We start from the raw sequence: 17886 nt of genomic DNA, 5'->3' as shown, positions 1-17886 counted from the left end.
TGCTTCTGCCTCTCCTTCTGCCACTTACCCTATTTATACATTTACTATATATTTTGTTTTCAAACAAAATTGTTCTTGATGTTCACAAGATACTGCACTATGATTTTCATTGTTCAACTCCTAATCCAATTTAAAGATAAGAAGGGTGACCCTAGAGAGACTTAGTAAAACACCCAGAGTTACACAGCTTACACAGTTGGTTTAAGAGTCAGCATCCATGATCAACCTACCTCTTTCTTCCTTAGTGCAACTTCCTATTCTGTTTTGCAAGACTGCCTCAAAACCCAAGAATGCTAGGACTCAGAGAAAATAGAATTTTTTTTTCTGTGATTTGACACATAAGACATTCAGGAAGTCTTCAAAATTTTAGCAATTTGTATATCCTTTTTTCTTGAGTTGTCTTATCTACAAAAATGTTTAACGATATGTCATATAGTTCATATTTCCCACTTTATAGATGCATACATAGAAGGTTAGAGAGGATAAGTGACTTCTTTGTCCATAAATGATCCTGGGATCTGTTGTATGCCCAACGTGGTATTGGATATGAAGTTCTAGGAGGGGAGAACATTATATAGGAGCCTCTACTCAGAAAGACTCTCATCTTCTAGAAGTACTTGAACTTTCAGCACTTTCCTCCACTTAGCATGTTCTTTCTTTGTCAATCTTGAAAGTACATTGTGAGGTCATTGAGTTTCATTGATCTGTGCATTCTCAGGGCCTAACACAAGACCTGGATTGGTAAAAACCCACTGAAAGGCTAACTGACTCTATAGCTTTGTCTTGAACCACAAGGGAGTAAATGAAAGGAAGATATTTGTCAGACAGGTGGGAGAGAGAAAGGCCAGCGGGTAAATTCATGCTTGAGCTAAGGGCTGACACAAGGCTTCTGTTTTTCTCCTCCAGGGCCATCAGGTGATGAACATCCCATCAGCAAAGGAGATCAGGCTTTTGTTTGACTCTGATCCCCATTCTCAGAGTCACTAGGCAATGTTGGAAATACCACTTATTTACCTATATTGTTATTGCTTAGTTGTTTTCAGGCACCTCTATTACACATTTTAGCTTTGAACCCCTCCCCCAGGGGCACTGCGTAAGTTTGGGGGAAGATTTTTTTTCATAGAGAGAGTGGGTTCAGAAATGAGCTCCAGAGACACATCACCTGGATTTAAATCTTGACTCTGCCCCATCTGGGTTGGAGCCACTTGTCAGCTCAGCTCCTGCAGCTGCTATATGTTACCTGTCTCATAAGAGTATAGTGTGGCTTAAAATATTAAGGACTTCATTAATGAAAAGTGTTTAGCAGAGTACTTGGCTCTGATTACTGCATTTTACTGATTGTCCCTCAGTTCTAGGAGGAATAGACTGAATAAAGTAGGTCTTTAATGTGACCTAAATAAAATTAAATAATCATAATTAAAATATTTGTCAAGGAAGTTAATGCCTTGGTATAAAACTAAAAAAAAAAATCTAAAAGAAATTACAAACTTGTATTTAGTGTGTGTGGTGTAACGTTTTAATGAACAAGTCTTTAGTTAGATGAAGGCTTCCTATATACCAGCCCTGGTGTTAGATGTCCAAAAGTTGAACTGTTATAAAAACAGACACATAGACCAGTGGAACAGAGTAGAGAGACCAGATATAGACCCTCAACTCTGTGGTCAATTAATCTTCGACAAAACAGGAAAAAATATACAGTGGAAAAAAGACAGTCTCTTCAATAAATGGTGCTGGGAAAACTGGACAGCTATATGTACAAGAATGAAACTCGACCATTCTCTTACACTGTCCACAAAGATCAACTCAAAATGGATAAAAGACCTCAACGTGAGACGGGAATCCATCAGAATCCTAGAGAACATAGGCAGTAATCTCTTCAATATCAGCCACAGCAACTTCTTTCAAGATATGTCTCCAAAGGCAAAGGAAACAAAAGCGAAAATAAACTTTTGGAAGTTCATCAAAATCAAAAGCTTCTGCACAGCAAAGGAAACAGTCAAAAAAAACAAAGAGGCAACCCATGGAATGGGAGAAGATATTTCCAAATGACAGTACAGACAAAAGGTTGATATCCAGGATCTATAATGAACTCCTCAAACTCAACCCACACGAAACAGGCAAACATATCAAAAAATGGGCAGAAGATATGAACAGACACTTCTCCAATCAAGACATACAAATGGCTATCAGACACATGAAAAAATGTTCATCATCATTAGCCCTCAGGGAGATTCAAATTAAAACCACATTGAGATATCACCTTACACCAGCTAGAATGGCCAAAATTAACAAAACAGGAAACAACATGTGTTGGAGAGGATGTGGAGAAAGGGGAACCCTCTTACACTGTTGGTGGGAATGCAAGTTGGTGCAGCCTCTTTGGAGAACAGTGTGGAGATTCCTCAAGAAATTAAAAATAGAGCTTCCCTATGACCCTGCAATTGCACTTCTGGGTATTTACCCCAAGGATACAGATGTTGTGAAAAGAAGGGCCATCTGTACCCCAATGTTTATAGCAGCAATGGCCACGGTCGCCAAACTATGGAAAAAACCAAGATGCCCTTCAACGGACAAATGGATAAGGAAGATGTGGTCCATATACACTATGGAGTATTATGCTTCCATCAGAAAGGATGAATACCCAACTTTTGTAGCAACATGGACGGGACTGGAAGAGATTATGCTGAGTGAAATAAGTCAAGCAGAGAGAGTCAATTATCATATGGTTTCACTTATTTGTGGAGCATAACAAATATCATGGAGGACAAGGGGTGTTAGAGAGGAGAAGGGAGTTGGGGTCAATTGGAAGGGGAGGTGAACCATGAGAGACTATGGACTCTGAAAAACAATCTGAGGGGTTTGAAGTGGGGGGGGGGAGGTTGAGGTACCAGGTGTTGGGTATTATAGAAGGCACGGATTTCATGGAGCACTGGATGTGGTGAAAAAATAATGAATACCGTTTTTCTGAAAATAAATAAATTGGAAAAAAATTTAAAAATAATAGTTGAACTGTTTACCTAGAGTTTGCAGACTAATTGGGGAGACAGACCCTAGAAAGATCATTATATAACAGATGGATAAGTGTTGGAGTAGGGATAAGCCTAGACAGGAACCCTACCAAGGATGGGGGAGGCAGGGGTGGTGGACAGATGCAGCAGTAGAGCAAAGAAAGCTCCATAAAGTGGTGCTGTCCATGTAGAACTTAATATCCAGAAGACCAGCTTTACAGAAAGGCTTTTAACAAAATCTTTAATGTTTTTCCTCTCCATTTCTCACCAATCCTTACCTTGGTTCTGCAGAGAGAAATAAATTGAGGTCCCAGTTATCTTGCATTTAGTGTTTATTTGATCCTAAGATGTGCAGGGCTGCAAGGTGGTATCTGTGGCCTGAATAAGAAACAGGAAATTGCTCAAAGAGCCAACTTCATTCTTATTTAATCTTTTAATTGTTGAACACAATTTGTTCACCTCAGTTCTCTCTCCTTTAATACATGGGTTTCTGAGCCAATGCCATGGAACTGAGTCCGTCACAACTCACTATGTCACTATAACAGCAGCAATAGCAATCACTTTGAGTACATCTTATGGGCCAGGTATGGTTCTATGAAGTTCATCAGGATTAAGTCATAAACAACCTGACACTTAAGTATTATTTTCATTCCCATTTTTCAAATGAGAAAATTGAGGTGTGATAAGATTGGAAATGTGGGTCCAGAGTACATGCTTTCAAGTCCCAGTCTAGGGCCTCTAACTTTTTTAGGTTTGGGCTCACCTTGACCAGAATGCAAAACATTCAAGCTCTTGGTTACTTGAAATTCTACCTACTGGGGGGCTTCTTATACTAAGGCTCGTTCTCTGTTTGGATTTGAAGGCTGAGAAGGGAGAGTCCAGGGTGCTATTCGACATGTGTTATTACTGATAATTCAGTTGATGAGTTTGTCAAATAAATACCCATGTCTTGTTTTAGGTGTAAAGGAGAGGGGGCTGTGTAAGGTGTTTAGAAGGAAGGGAAGGTCTGTCATAGGAAGGCTCCAGCTCCAGGGACTGAAAGGGGACTGTCCTCTCATCAACATCAACTTATAATTTGCCTCTCCATATCCTTCAGATAAAAAAAAATCTTATTTAATAATGGAAAATACAAAAGACATATTCAATAGAGAAAAATAGAGAAGAATTCTACTTTTAGAATCAAATTCTTTGTCCTGTCGGAGAAACTGAGAAAATTACACTTCTTTTCTCACCCATGGAATGGGAATAAAAATTATATCTTTATCATGGTGTTGTTTTGAGAATTAAAATGACAGATTAAATGGTCAGAATTAAAATGGTCAGAATTTAGTATAGCACTCAGCAGAATTCATTGTACCTATTGTGTCCCTGCTACTTCTATTTCTCTATCTCCCTCAATGGCTATGTCACCACCACCATCATCATAACCATCACCACCATCATCATTACCACCACCACTATCACCACCACCAACACCATTAATGCCAATACCAGTACCACATCATCATCATTGGTATTATTACTCTTGACTGGGTGACCTATGGCATGTGTGATATGCAGATTTTTATAGAAAGGCAGAAAGAGTCATGGAAGAGGGATGGGGACTTATGTTTGATCCCAGGAACCACTACTTGCAGGATATATCCTTGAGATAAGCACTTAAACTTTGACTCTCCTTGAAAAAGAGGAAAAAGTTCGTAAGAATAGCATGAATGCTTATAATCACATGTATTAATGAAATAAGATGGAGGAGATCACTGGACATTCAAGGGTATGAATCCTCTCCCTACAGGAATGCAGGCATAGCTAATCCAGTATCTACATATATCTATGAAGACACAATTGAAGACAAAATAGACCCAGAAAACCGAGAGCCTTGGGACTGATGCATGTTTATCAGATTGGTATCTGTGGCTGTAGCCCTTATCCTGTTTCCTAAATTCTCACAATGAGTACCAAATGGGCCATAAAAGAGCTTGGGACTTAATATTTGGTAATTTTCACAACTAACTGATAATTTTAATACTGCAAAGATTTCAACTGAAGACTTCCTCACCTTGTATTGACTTGTAGTCATTTACACCATTCATTCATTGTGTGCTTGTGATCTCAATGCACTGACTGACACCTCCCCTCAACTTCCTACCTGTTCCCTTGTTGGTTTCAGCTCCATCTGAGATCACTTTTGCCATCGATGTTGGGAATGGCCCCGTAGAGCTCATAGTTCACTCTCCTTCTCTTCTGAATGATAACCAATGGCATTACGTCCGAGCTGAGAGAAACCTCAAGGAGACTTCACTTCAGGTGGACAACCTCCCAAGGATGACCAGGGAGACTTCAGAGGAAGGTCATTTCCGATTGCAGCTGAACAGCCAGCTGTTTGTAGGTAAGGGACATCTTGAGTTCCCCCTGTGCGAATACCTTATAAGACTTCTGTATGACCAGACCCAGAGAAAATTATGATTTTGTTTCAGACTTGAGGGATGGTTAAAATGTGTCACAAGGCATTTATAATTATAAATTTGATTTTACAGATTCTTTCATTCTAGCTTCATAGCCATGGCAATAAGAGATTATGCCACCCCTTAGCAAATTTTGAGGTGGTCTCAGATTTTGTCTCTTTTCTCCTTGTACATATTATTTTCAGATGTTCACAGACCCCTAATATTTTTCATTCTTATAGTCAAAATACACTTGTAGAAAAAAAAAATATCAGCTATTTACACCTTAGTAGGTGTTGCCTCTAAGTCAGTGAGCACCCTTCACCCTTCCTAGTGATATCTGACTCCTGATAATTAATGATAACTGTGCAATAAAACATGTTACAGTATCTCAAAGGGATGTGTCACCAGTCATATGGTGGAGGGAGGAGCTACTGTTTTCCACAGGTTTTCTTTGATGCTCCCTGAAATCACATCATTCAGGTCACTGCCTTACATTGGCACAGAAAAGCAGGTCTAGTTCTTGAGCTGATGTTGCTCCTTTGAGCAGTTCCTCCTGAGACTCAGAATTAGTTTCTGGACGAGTTGTTCATCTGAACTGACTGCCCCTGCTTATAGTGGGTACCAGGAAGTTTTCAATGTCATTTACTGAGTCCATTCATTCTTTCATTCCATAGTCACTAAACACTGAAAACAATTCAGGCACCTTGTTGGATGATGGGCATTGAATGATAAATTGTGTGGTGACACTACTTTCAAAGAGCTTGTGTGCCTGTTTGTATGTGTAAGAAAGACAGACACTGAGAGACAACAATAGAGAGGAAGAGAATTTAGCCACATGAGTCTAGGTAGGAAAGGGCAACCTCACAGCTGTAATTTAGAAAGGATTTTTTAAAAGTAGGTTGAGTAGCACTTGCAAATCTTGAAGGTACAAAATAGAGCTATAAATAATAGGGCCATTGTAATATTATCAAAGCTAAGAAGCTATTCTTATATAAAATTTGAAGTTCAGATGTTTAGAACAGTGGTATAAGTAAGGTCCAAAATTTTCCAGTCAACCCAGATTTAATTTTCTTTCCTTATTTATTTGTTTAACCAACTCTTACACAATAGAGTTTTACTGCTAGTAATAAAATGCCATCAGCAATCAGCGGGAGTTTCTTACAAGTTTTCTTTAAATTAGTTTTGAACAGTTTTTAACTCTGACAAAAACAGTCACTAAAAGCATGCCAGCTAAAAGAAAAAAAGAAGTAGCAGAATATTTCATATTTTCCCTTCTCAAGAGGAATCATATTTCTTTCTTCATCTGTCATGTTTTACCTATCTAGCAGAAGCTATAAGTGATTAAAGCATTTTTATGATTATAAGATATTTACTTAATTAATAACCTACATGAGTGATATGATTTACTCTTAAAATATTTTTGAAAATTTATATTGCTGTTTTAATTCTATTAAAACATCACATTTCATTTCTCTGAAGAAGTTTGCTAGTCATCAAGATTTAATGTCTTTTTTGGTGAAATCAATTCAAGTAGTTTGCAATTTTCATAAATTATATTCCATGCCAAAGTTTAATTTATCTTCAGGCAGTATTTATGAATCTTTCTGGCAGAAAGGTGTACATAAGATGGAATAATATTTTTTATCCTTCCATGCAAATTTCATGTCATTATGAAATTATCATATGCCCTGAATATGTGATAAACTGTGTGCAAGTCAAAAGGGAAAAGTCGCAGCTGTGTTTCATGGCAGGTTTTTATCTCCAGACGTTTCAGTTAAATTGATCACAAATGCAATGAGTTGTAGGAGCATGTCGATGGTTTTGGAGGACATATCTTGCTCGAGCTGGAGCCAAGGTCAGCTGTGGTGAGAGCACCTGCTTCAGTTATGTTTTTCTCCAATAAGTTCCTTCTCAGATGTTACTCTGCCTTATTGAATTTGTCTTAATGTACTTTAAGAAGAAGAAGAAAAAAAAAGAAACATGCTGTTGGAGGTCATTTTAGTCTGCTGGTTTGAATTCTGTTGTTCAGTGTTCAGCAATACACTATTTAGAAATGTCAGGTGGCCAAAAATGCTGGAGTCCCAGTATTTCCATTTTGTATAATTCAGTGGTCCAAAACCAAAAACCAAAACAAAAAAATAAAAACCCTCTACTTAGCTCTAAGAGCCCAAGTGGAGAATTGCATTCCCTGTCATTCAGAAATTTAGAGACATTGAATATTTATATTTTCTAGGCAGAAAAAAAGATATCATTGGTGTATACTTCTTCCCAGGGAGAGATTGAAGGTAGCAGTATTTAAATATTCATTTGGATATGCCTATCTGGATACTTTTAGCCACTAAAGGATCTTTCAATCAAAACAGAGCATCATTCAGCATTGTAATTGCTGGTGTAGACGTGTGCTCGTGAGTGCTTCCTGAGTACCAGAAACAGGTTAAATTTTGTAGAACAGGATGTACCTCTTCACACTGCTCCTGTCATTTAAATGTGACAAGTTGAAGTGCTCATACATGAGTCAAGGCATGCTGGATTCCCAGAATCAATATTTTTATCTTCAGACTTTTATCACCATGATAGTTAGGGACATTTGCAAACCTGCCATCTTACTGATCACACTTTTTTTTTTTTTAATTATTATTATTGTTTAACAGAATAAGAGAAACTTTATAACACATAGATTCTGAAATGTATGCTGCAAGTATGTAATTATCTCATCGATGAAACTCTTAGAGGTATTAGCCCTCTGGTTTGCTGTTCCCTACAAATGTGGAATCCAAGAACTAGCACCCACTGCTGGAAATGGAGAGACATGGGTGTGTAACCCAGGTCAAGAGCCAATAAGCCACATGACATTGGTTAAAAAACACCTATCCTTTGTATACTCATTGTCTTTACCTGCAAAATAGAAAAGAAAAGTTTGGTATCTTACCTCCCAGGACCCAAGGAACTACAATCTCCATGTTTATGTTAGGAATGACAATCATCCTTATCCTCATTCTCCCCAAACCTGAATTGCGTCTTTCCAAGTTTGCTGCAATTATAGACATTTTGTAAATATCTGGGCCTGTGAGCTTCATTTTCATGTGATTTTACTGCCTTCTTCTTATTATTTTTGTTTTGTTTTGTTTTGTCTTTCATGGACTTGTGTTTTGTTTTTTGGGTTTGTTTGTTTGTTTGTTCGTTTGTTTTGGTCTTGGTTGTTTTTGGCTTAGCTGTTTAATTGTGTCAATGTAAACTGAAGCTGCTCACATTTTACAGTTCCTTGGAGAAAATACTAGACTATGAAAGAGAACAATACGATTCTTGATAAATCATTAAGTTCAAAGAGATCCCTAAAAATGTTGCTTCTGCCTCCCTGCCGGTAGCAAACTATTATTTCTATTTTCAGGTGAAGCATGTCAAACTTAGTGGGGTCAGTAGTGAAACCAATCAGGGAGAGTGAACACACAATAACCTTGATCTCTGGTACAACATAGACAAGTACTCTGTGGCAAAATGCAGCCACATACATGAGCTGCCAGAAAGTATATATGTGCATAGTTACTTATATTTATCCTTGAGAGTGACTCAGGAGGATGGCTTTCCTGATGCAGCCCAGTAGAGTTTTCTATTTGAGAGGATATAACATGTCTCAAAGTACAAGAGAAGGTATGTATCCTTTTCTCAATTAAAAGTAACTGAGGGGCACCTGGGTGGCTCAGTCCACTAAGCAGCTGACTTCAGCTCAGGTCATGATCCCAGGGTCCTGGGATCTAGCCCCACTTCTGGCTCCCTGTTTAGAGGGGAGCCTGCTTCTCCTTCTCCTTCTGCTGCTCCTTCTGCTTCTGCTCTCTTGCTTTCATGCTCTCTCTTTCTCAAATAAATAAAATCTTAAAGAAAAATAACTGAAAGGCATATTTCAGCATATTTATTCAGCATATTTATTATATAAGCCATAGTGCATTGAAGATGTTACTTAACATTACATCAGTGGTGAAACAAAAAGTAAAGGAATTATTGTATTTTCAACATCACATAAATTTCTGATAATATCTAATTTACCAAAAATGTTTAAATTTTTTCAAAGGTAAGTCATATAACAAGTATACTTGAATTATTTCTCTTAGTAAAAAAAAAAAATGTGATTTCTGATGTTCCCCATTAATAAATACAAGAAACTGTTGTGACTAGTTTAAGAAGTTGGTAAGAGACCTCAAAACACCAGCAGGGTAAGTCCCAGAAATGCTGTGCTTTGTTGTTGTGGACAAAGTACCTAGAGGAGCCCCTATGTCCACTTAATAAAAAATTCTTTGATGCAAAACAAAACAAAATACAACAAACAACAACAACAAACAATGATGCAGAGCTACGTGCTTCCCCATGCATTTTCTGTCCCCAACACCAGTGTTCCACCAAATCACATCTTATAGCTTGAAAGTGTTTTGAAAAAAACATTGGTTCTATTTTTATATTCAGAGAAGTGAAAGATTAAATCACCGTCTTATGCAAAGTTTTATTTCTTCTTTAAGATATTCAGAATTGAAGGCATTTAACCTATTCCAATAGCCCATTTTTAGTGTTTTCTGTACCCCTCAATAGTCCAGAAACTTTTTTGAAATGTTTATCTGCAACCCCTTCTGCTTTAAATGAAGCTCATTTTATCATATGTTGGCTTGCAATGGATTGATAATAGGTAATTGAAGGAGAATGTAAAGTTATTCTGTTGGTTTGATTGATTGATTGATTGATTGCTGTTGGTAAAACATAGCACAAATCATACTGTCTTCTTTAAAGGAGAGTGCCATATGGCATATGGAATCATTTTCTCAAGCAAACCCAGGGAAAGAAGCCTGAGATTTAGACTACACAAAAACCCAATGTTAGAAGTAGTTATTCTGATTCCTCTGGCACTACAAGTCATCAAAATTTATAACTCAGTAAAGAAAAAAAAAAAAAATTAGGGCAGTGTCATTTACATGGAGCTTGGGTGATAATCATTAAAAAAAAAAAAGTAAATCCAGACCTTTCTGGAAAATAAAATCAGTATTCCTTGGACATTCAAGGACCTGATCTAAGGGACAGAAGGGAGGTGAGAAGTTGTTTATGTTTTGTGTTTTTTTTTGTTTTTGTTTTTTGGTTTTTTTTCCACTGAGTATTAACAATCAGGGAAACACCAGGTTGGAAAAAAGCAGACCCAGCAAGGCATGCAGGTGCTGGGACCCTAGTGAGCCTGTTTCAGTTTCTCCAAGGCTTTGTCGATATAGCTGAGGATTCAAAGAAAGAGGTGAGAAAGCCCTTGAGCAGAGTGGTAGAGGGGAAGAAAATGTAATCACAGTCCTCTGAAAGTGTTACTGGCAGATTTACACTCAGTTCGCATATTGTTACCAAGTTGCCTTTGATCCAAGAAGGAAGGGATTTGGCTTCAGAGTCACTTGTGTAGGTGAAAGCAATTTTGCAGAAGTGAGAAGTGCCATGTCTCAATTCAGCTTTTTCCATCATCCATGCACCACGCTGAATGGTGCATTGTCGTCTCGGGATCTATTTATGGTGTAGAGAGAGGCTTAGGAACCCATGGTAGACATGGAAATGTGCTGTTCAGGTCCCCCTTCAAGATGGACTTGTTGCCCTGCTATGAGAAAGCCGTTGACAGATAGTCTTCATGTGTCTGCCCCTTCAGGGACTGCGTCAGCTCCAGAGAAACACCTAGACAAAGTCACAACCTTTGCAAGTGTGTCCACATGACCTTTTGAATTGAAGGTATAAAGGTTTGTCCATTTTGGCCCAAAGGATTGTCCATTTGGCCCGCAATTCTCATGGTTTTCTTCTAGCTCTGGTGCTCTCTGTGGGGTTGTTCTAGACTGTCCTTAAATATGCACTGCCGCTCTAGCACCCCCCACCCCCTCCTGCTTTCTCCATCTCCCATCTACAGGTGTGGTTCCCAAGGGCATCCTTAACACACCTCTTGCTGCACAGCCTGCTTGCTGGAGAACTCAACCTGAGCCAGAATCATATATTTCTTGTAAAACACACATACACACACACACACACACACACACATACAGACTTTTTAAAAGTCATAGTAATCTCTTAAACAAAATTTATTCTTCATTTCTCCCCAGGATTAGCCATAATATAACCCTTCCCCCCTTATTTTTTTTTTTTCCTCCAGAACACTCTTTAAAGCTGATGGGTTCCTTAGTGTTGAGTTTGCATTGTTTTAGTTCTTTTTAAAGGTCTTCTCCCTCAGTGTAGGATGGATACCTTTACCCCTATCTACTTGGCAGACTCCTCTTCATTAATGACACAGCCTTTTGATGATTCAAATCCAATTTCTTCTCATAAGGGAGTGTACTCCCCCACTCCACCCTCTACCTGTGATCATACCCTTCACACTAGGTTATAATGATCTGATTATTGCCTGTCTCCCCTCTAGTGGTTTCCTTGTGCACAGACACAGTATCTAATTTATCTTTACATCCTTGTGTCTGGTGCAGGTTCTCTGATGTATTTTGAATTCAGTAAATGTATAATCAGTTACTGAAAGTGATTGAATGCAAAGTTCCAAGTGCTGGTCCTTTTAATACTGGCTTTATTTTAAGTCATTACCTTTTCTGAGCCTCAATTATTCCATCTGCCCACTGGGCTTAATAATCAATACTTCATAAGTCAGTTGCAAAGATTAAATGGGCATTTTTTCCTTTTATTTGGAATTCTCTATCAAAGCTTATTAAATAAGAGTTGCAAGCAAAATATCATTTTAAGTGGGAATTTATTTGTACCCCCATCCCAGGGGAATAATAAGACACTGCTTTGCCTGGAAATTTATAAGATTTGACATTTAAAGGACACATTCAATTAGTGCAATAGCTCCCAGGGGAAGGATCCTGCCCCCACACTGGGTTTTATCCCTTCTTTGCACAAATCAGCAGAAGTGTCCCCACGTGGTAGTGTATCTGATGCATGAATGCCTCAAAAGCTGAGGTAGGGCCTTTACAAAAGGTAACACTACAATGGCCGTTGTCTTAGCAACTAGCTTTCAAAGGGAAAGGGATTTTCAAAACCCCATTTTCAAATTGTTACGTGGTATGTATAAGCATGCTCTGAGCTGTTGTTACTGGATTCCTTTTGCTGTTGCTTTTGTTTTCCCTGTGCTATGGTGGGTGAAGATGGGCTTATTTCTGGAAAATCCTATCAGATCAGAGAAGGTGCCCAGGCCAAGTCTCTCCATTTGTGATTCAGGGATATTTTAAGTTTCATAAAATAAGCTGAAAGCCGTCCACATCCAACACCCATTTGTGGTGACATCCAAGCAATCATGATCTTTTGCAACTGCCCTTCTCTTAGCTGGTGCTGCCAGTGAGGCAGTAGCAAAAAGCCAGACCTTTTTTATTTTTTTTTAATTGGAATAATTTTCAGGTTTTGTTTTAATTGAAGTAATTTTTTAAAGTTTATTTATTTATTTATTGTTCTTTTAGTATCAGCCTTATTCTCTCTTCTTTCCTTGTCCAAATAACTCTAAGGACTAACAGATTGTGCATGACTTTGCCAGACTGAGGAAGAAACACTGAAAGGTATCTGATCCTTTCCCTCCATTTGCCACTGTGTACTTCCTCTCATCTCTCTCTCTCTCTCTCTTTTTTCTTTTTTTTGGACACAATTTATTTAACAAATATTTCCTGAACATACTCTGTGTTATTAGCCCTAGGGTAGGCAACAGGAGCATGAAAATGAATAAGATCCATTTGGTGTTTAAGAAGTATGGGCTTTGAATGGAGAGGAAAGGCTTTAAGCCAGGTGTCTGAGAATATGGTATGGGGGTGCATATCCAAGGACGTTTAGTAGGGCTAAAGGGGTGTGGCTTTCAAGTGTAACCTGGAGGCAGTTTCCAGGCTATCCCTCATGAAAGTGTTGTTCAACAGGCCATCTTTGGAGTTACCTGCTTTACTGGAAAGAAATTATTTGCATTTCTACTGAATAAATGTCATCCACTTTTTTTTTGCTTTATTTCCAAGTTTCAGGGACACACCATCAAATGTGAGAGAGCTTCTCACATTTGATGGTGTGTCCCTAGTCACACTGCAGCCATCACATACCCAAAGGAAGCTTGGAGTAAGAAAGAGCTTCAAAGTGATTGCTGCAGAAATTATCAATATGTCATGACAGTGTTAAAAGATTGGACAGTGAGAACTGGTTACCCTTGACTCTACAATGCTACTATCCTATTTAGTGAATTGCAGCCTTTAAAAAAAACAAAAACAAAAACAAACAAACAAAAAAAAAACATATACTTTAGGGTGTCCTGGCATCACCCATAAAATCACTCTAGGCCAGGAGAAATATTAGGGGAAATTCTTAAAGTTTATAATCATAGAACTTTTACTATATATCCTTATTTCTTTGAATTGGGTCTGTGCTTTAGCTTCTAGGAGAGTATCTGTTCTCAGTAGGCCCATGCTGGAGAAAACTAACATGTGATTGTCAGGGGCCCAAGCATATGTGAAATCCAAACACGGGTGCTAGTAGGACAATGATTTGGCCAGGCGGCAGCTGGGAAGAATGTAAGTGTTGCCGCTGACTGTTGTGATGACCTGAGCTCATACGGTATTTCTCATCTCGTGGCTCTTGCAAGAAAGGCAATAATCTCTCCTCTTAACCCAGGAGCCTTTGTAACTTTTCTTTAAATCTATTTTTGATGCTGATTTTTTATCTCCCAAAACGTTGACAGAAGGGAGGGAGCACAGCGAGGCATCATTTGGCACTCATCTTTGCAGGGTGGGAGATAATTGTGGTATCACGATGGTTCTCGTGGCTATTCTAGACTGATGCTTAGGATTATGGAAAGTTTTCTGCCCCATCATCTTGATATTGTTCAGGGGTACCTCTAAATTATATGCAAAACAATAATCAGCTACCTTGAACTGAGGTGGGCTCTATTCCCTCATGGTTCCACATTAGCAACAAAAACAGAAACACAATTCAAGTGCTTGCTTCTTTCTTTCCCTTCCTCCTGAATTGTAAGTAATAACCAAATGGGGATTTCCACAGAATGCATATTTAGTACTCTGTCTGGACGAAATGTTGGCCCTGCCCTGCCACCATTCTGTTAAAAAGAAAGCAAATGTTTGTTTTTGGCCAGGAGTCTTGAAAACAAAATTACCAGAAAAACAAGCCTCTTTGCAGAAAACCCAAGTAGCAAGACACAAACATGCTGATACTGTCAAAGGTATTCCTCAATATCCAAATACCACATGGATTAATAAATGGCTTTTAGAGATGTACACAATTCTATAGCAAGGAGTTTCATTTGAAACGATATAATAAATTATTTCTCTTATAATCTTTATAAGATATAATAAATTATTTCTCCTTTTAGAAAAAGGAGACCAACCACACTGTACACAATATACATAATAAATGAAAATATTTATTTTAAATTACACAATCAATATGCAAATGCATCCTCACTGAAAATTAGTCAGTAATACCTCCAACTACCCTTATTAGAGGCAACTGATATTTGTCCTGCTCATGAGATGTTCCAGGCATTGTTCAAGTTCTTATATACATTTAGGTACCCTTAGGAAACACTGAACAATATTATTATTTGTGGGTATATTTACATAAATGATATATTTATATGTATTATACCACAGCTTTCTCACTGTTTTTGTTTATTTGTTTTTGTTTGTTAGTTTTTTTACACCTCCAATATGCCATGGAAACGATAACAGGCCAATATAAATAGCATTTTAAAACTGTTATATAGTGCTTTACCTAATATTTTCAGTTTTTGCCTATTTTGTAGCCATCTTTGTTTTATGTTTTTAATGCATCTGTAATTTGTTTTAGGTTCTGAGGTAGGATTGTAATTTTATTTACTTTCCAAAATCATATTTCCCCATCTCCATTTATTTCATGGTTCCTCTTTTTCCTAGTTACTTAGAACTGCAGTGTATATCATAATATAAAAAACCATCTCTCTGTATAAAGAGTCTATTTCTGAATTTCTTAGAAATGTCTGGTTTCCTGGGGTGCCTACCTGGCTCAGCTGGGAGAGCATGCAACTCTCAATCTTGGGGTCATGGGTTCCAGCCCCACATTGTGGTGTGGAGCTTACTGAAAAGCAAGAACAGAAATAAAAACTAAAACTATAAACAAAATCAAGGAATTTATGGTTTCTGTTTTATTTAAATAGTTTTGTTTTTCCAAATATTTTTGCACCAAATCACACTTACAGGGTATATTTTGATACAGAATTGGATAAGTTTTACCCCTGTGCACACCTCACTTCTTTTCATTTTAAAAACTTATTAATGATTCTCAATCATTTTCCCTTCTTGTGGAATTAGCTTTTCATGTTCTATGAAAATAGTTTTTGGGGGGCTGTTGATTGGATTTTATTGTGTTAAAGAAATTAGCTGTTCATTACTGGATCATACAGACACATATTTTACTTCTTCAGGTCTTCTTTAGGTGTAAAGGTAGAATTATATTTTTTCCTTCATATAGGCACATCTTGTTAACTTCTAGGTATTTTGCTGCTTTTGTTATTAAATAGGATTTTTTTCCTAGGTATTCCATTCTCCAGTTGGTTATTGTTGTTATATAGGACAGTGATTGATTTTGTATGCTGATACTTATATCTGTCCACATTCTTCTATCTTTATTTTATTTAATTAATTAATATATTTTCAAAAGATTTTATTTATTTATTTCAGAAAGAGAGAGAGCACAAGTGGGGAGAGGGGCAGAGGGAGAGGAGGAAGCAGATTCCTGACTGAGCAGGGAACCTGATGCAGAACTCGATCCCAAGACCCTGGGATCATGACCCTAGCTGAAGGCAGGTGCTTAAACGACCAAGCCACTCAGGCGCCCCCATATACTTTTATTTTAATTGTAATAATTTGTCATTATTGTTTTGGGATTTTTCAGGTAGATAATTATACTTTTGTGCACATAATGAAGTATTTTTAATGACTATGTATGAGCAAAATTAATTATTTTTTATTGTAATCAATGCCCCCAGCTTCATTTTGGGAAATTTCTTTAAAAAAATAGAATAAGGCCAATGATAATAATATTTTCATGGCTCTCGATGCATATTGCTGAATTATTCTTGAGAAGTTTTTCATAGCATTCATTTCCACCAAACAAACAAATAAGAAATACTTTCAACTTGCTATTAAGTGATTCTAAGTTAACAATCTCTTTCCCAATTTTTGGAGGATTAGTGTTTTATTTGAAGTTTCACAATTTATAGGAAGATTAAACCAGAAAGTGTCTGTGAAGTACATGCTTGGAAGGTGCTTTTTAAGAAGTAAACTCTTAGTTTAAATTGATGTTGCATCATAATTTTACTTTTTAAACATCCAGTTAGTGTCACATCTTTTTTTAAATGATGTGTGTTTTTGGTTTATGAACAAGAAATCACTGTATCTGGCCAAACTCAACCAGATGCATGCCTTGTTCTCAAGAAAATCACATTTTATACTTTCCTTCTGGTACCAAGGCTCTGTCATTTGGAGGGGTGGGATAAAAGCAGACGATAATCGATGGTTAATGTCTTTATATTTATTCATCATGTATTTGCTAAATCTGCTGCCACTTTAGAATTTGGAATCTAGGTGGTAAATGCACCTGTAGTTCAGCTGGCTATGGCAAATCATAAAAACAAACAAAAAACAAATAAAAACAGCTACTCCAAGTTCAAGGTCAAAAAAACAACCAAGAAAGGCAGAAAGATGGAAAAAGAGGAAATTATTAAATGTTTTTGGGAGTCAGGAGCCCAGCTTGGTACATTCACTGTTTTATCAGGAGTCCTCAACAAGGAGTTCTGTTTGAACTTGTGGAGGAAAGAAAGTAGACACCCAGGAGAGAAATAGAGGTTTTTGCATGTGGTGCCAAGGACTACAAAATAATTTATCTATTCCTCTGAAAGTGATGAGCATTTGTGAAGCTGCCACATGGAGGTTTTCTAAGACAGATTTAGAATGATGACAGTGACATTTTCACGAGTTGATTTGTACTCAGGTGAAGGAAATGTCTTCAAAATGAACATGAACATACCAAGGGCCAACTATAGAGTCTCATGCAGAATTGCTTCTAGCTAGACCAGCCAACTAATGGTGATAGTTATCAAGAAGAGTAAGGGCAAAGTAAAGAGAATAAATGCATGCATGTATATTACTTGCTGGAAGAAACCATATTAGAGATAAGGGTAAGAAGGTAGAAGGATCGTTTAGTTATAGTACTGATTCAAGTTGTCTAATCAGATCATCCATTTTAGGATTTTAGAGCTTCCAAGGTATGCAGGCTTTGAAGGTCAAGAGATCACAGTTTGACACCTGGCTCTGCCATATAGACTCTTTTTGATTCTTGACACTGGCCAAAGCAATCTCTCTAACACTAAATTACTTTAACTAGGTCATAGGAATAATATGAATACACTCTTTCCC

The 17886-nt window shown here is 37.5% G+C and overlaps 1 protein-coding gene across 2 annotated transcripts in view; it reads left to right on the top strand.

The window, feature by feature from the left end:
* The window catches only part of CNTNAP5 (contactin associated protein family member 5), an 825196-nt gene that overhangs the window by 684128 nt on the left and 123182 nt on the right, over nt 1-17886 (top strand). Inside the window, exon 17 of one of the 2 annotated variants that reach the window (XM_082690269.1) lies at nt 5176-5394. The exons of the other annotated variant lie outside the window; for it this stretch is intronic. Coding sequence (XP_082546395.1) covers nt 5176-5394 — 219 coding nt within the window. The remainder of the gene's footprint in view (nt 1-5175; nt 5395-17886) is intronic. 2 annotated transcript variants of the gene reach the window in all.

Source organism: Mustela nivalis (assembly GCF_964662115.1).
Source record: "Mustela nivalis genome assembly, chromosome: 11".
Classification (NCBI taxonomy): domain Eukaryota; kingdom Metazoa; phylum Chordata; class Mammalia; order Carnivora; family Mustelidae; genus Mustela; species Mustela nivalis.
The sequence above is the reverse complement of the archived record's forward strand: the minus strand, read 5'-3'. Positions and strand labels throughout refer to the sequence as shown.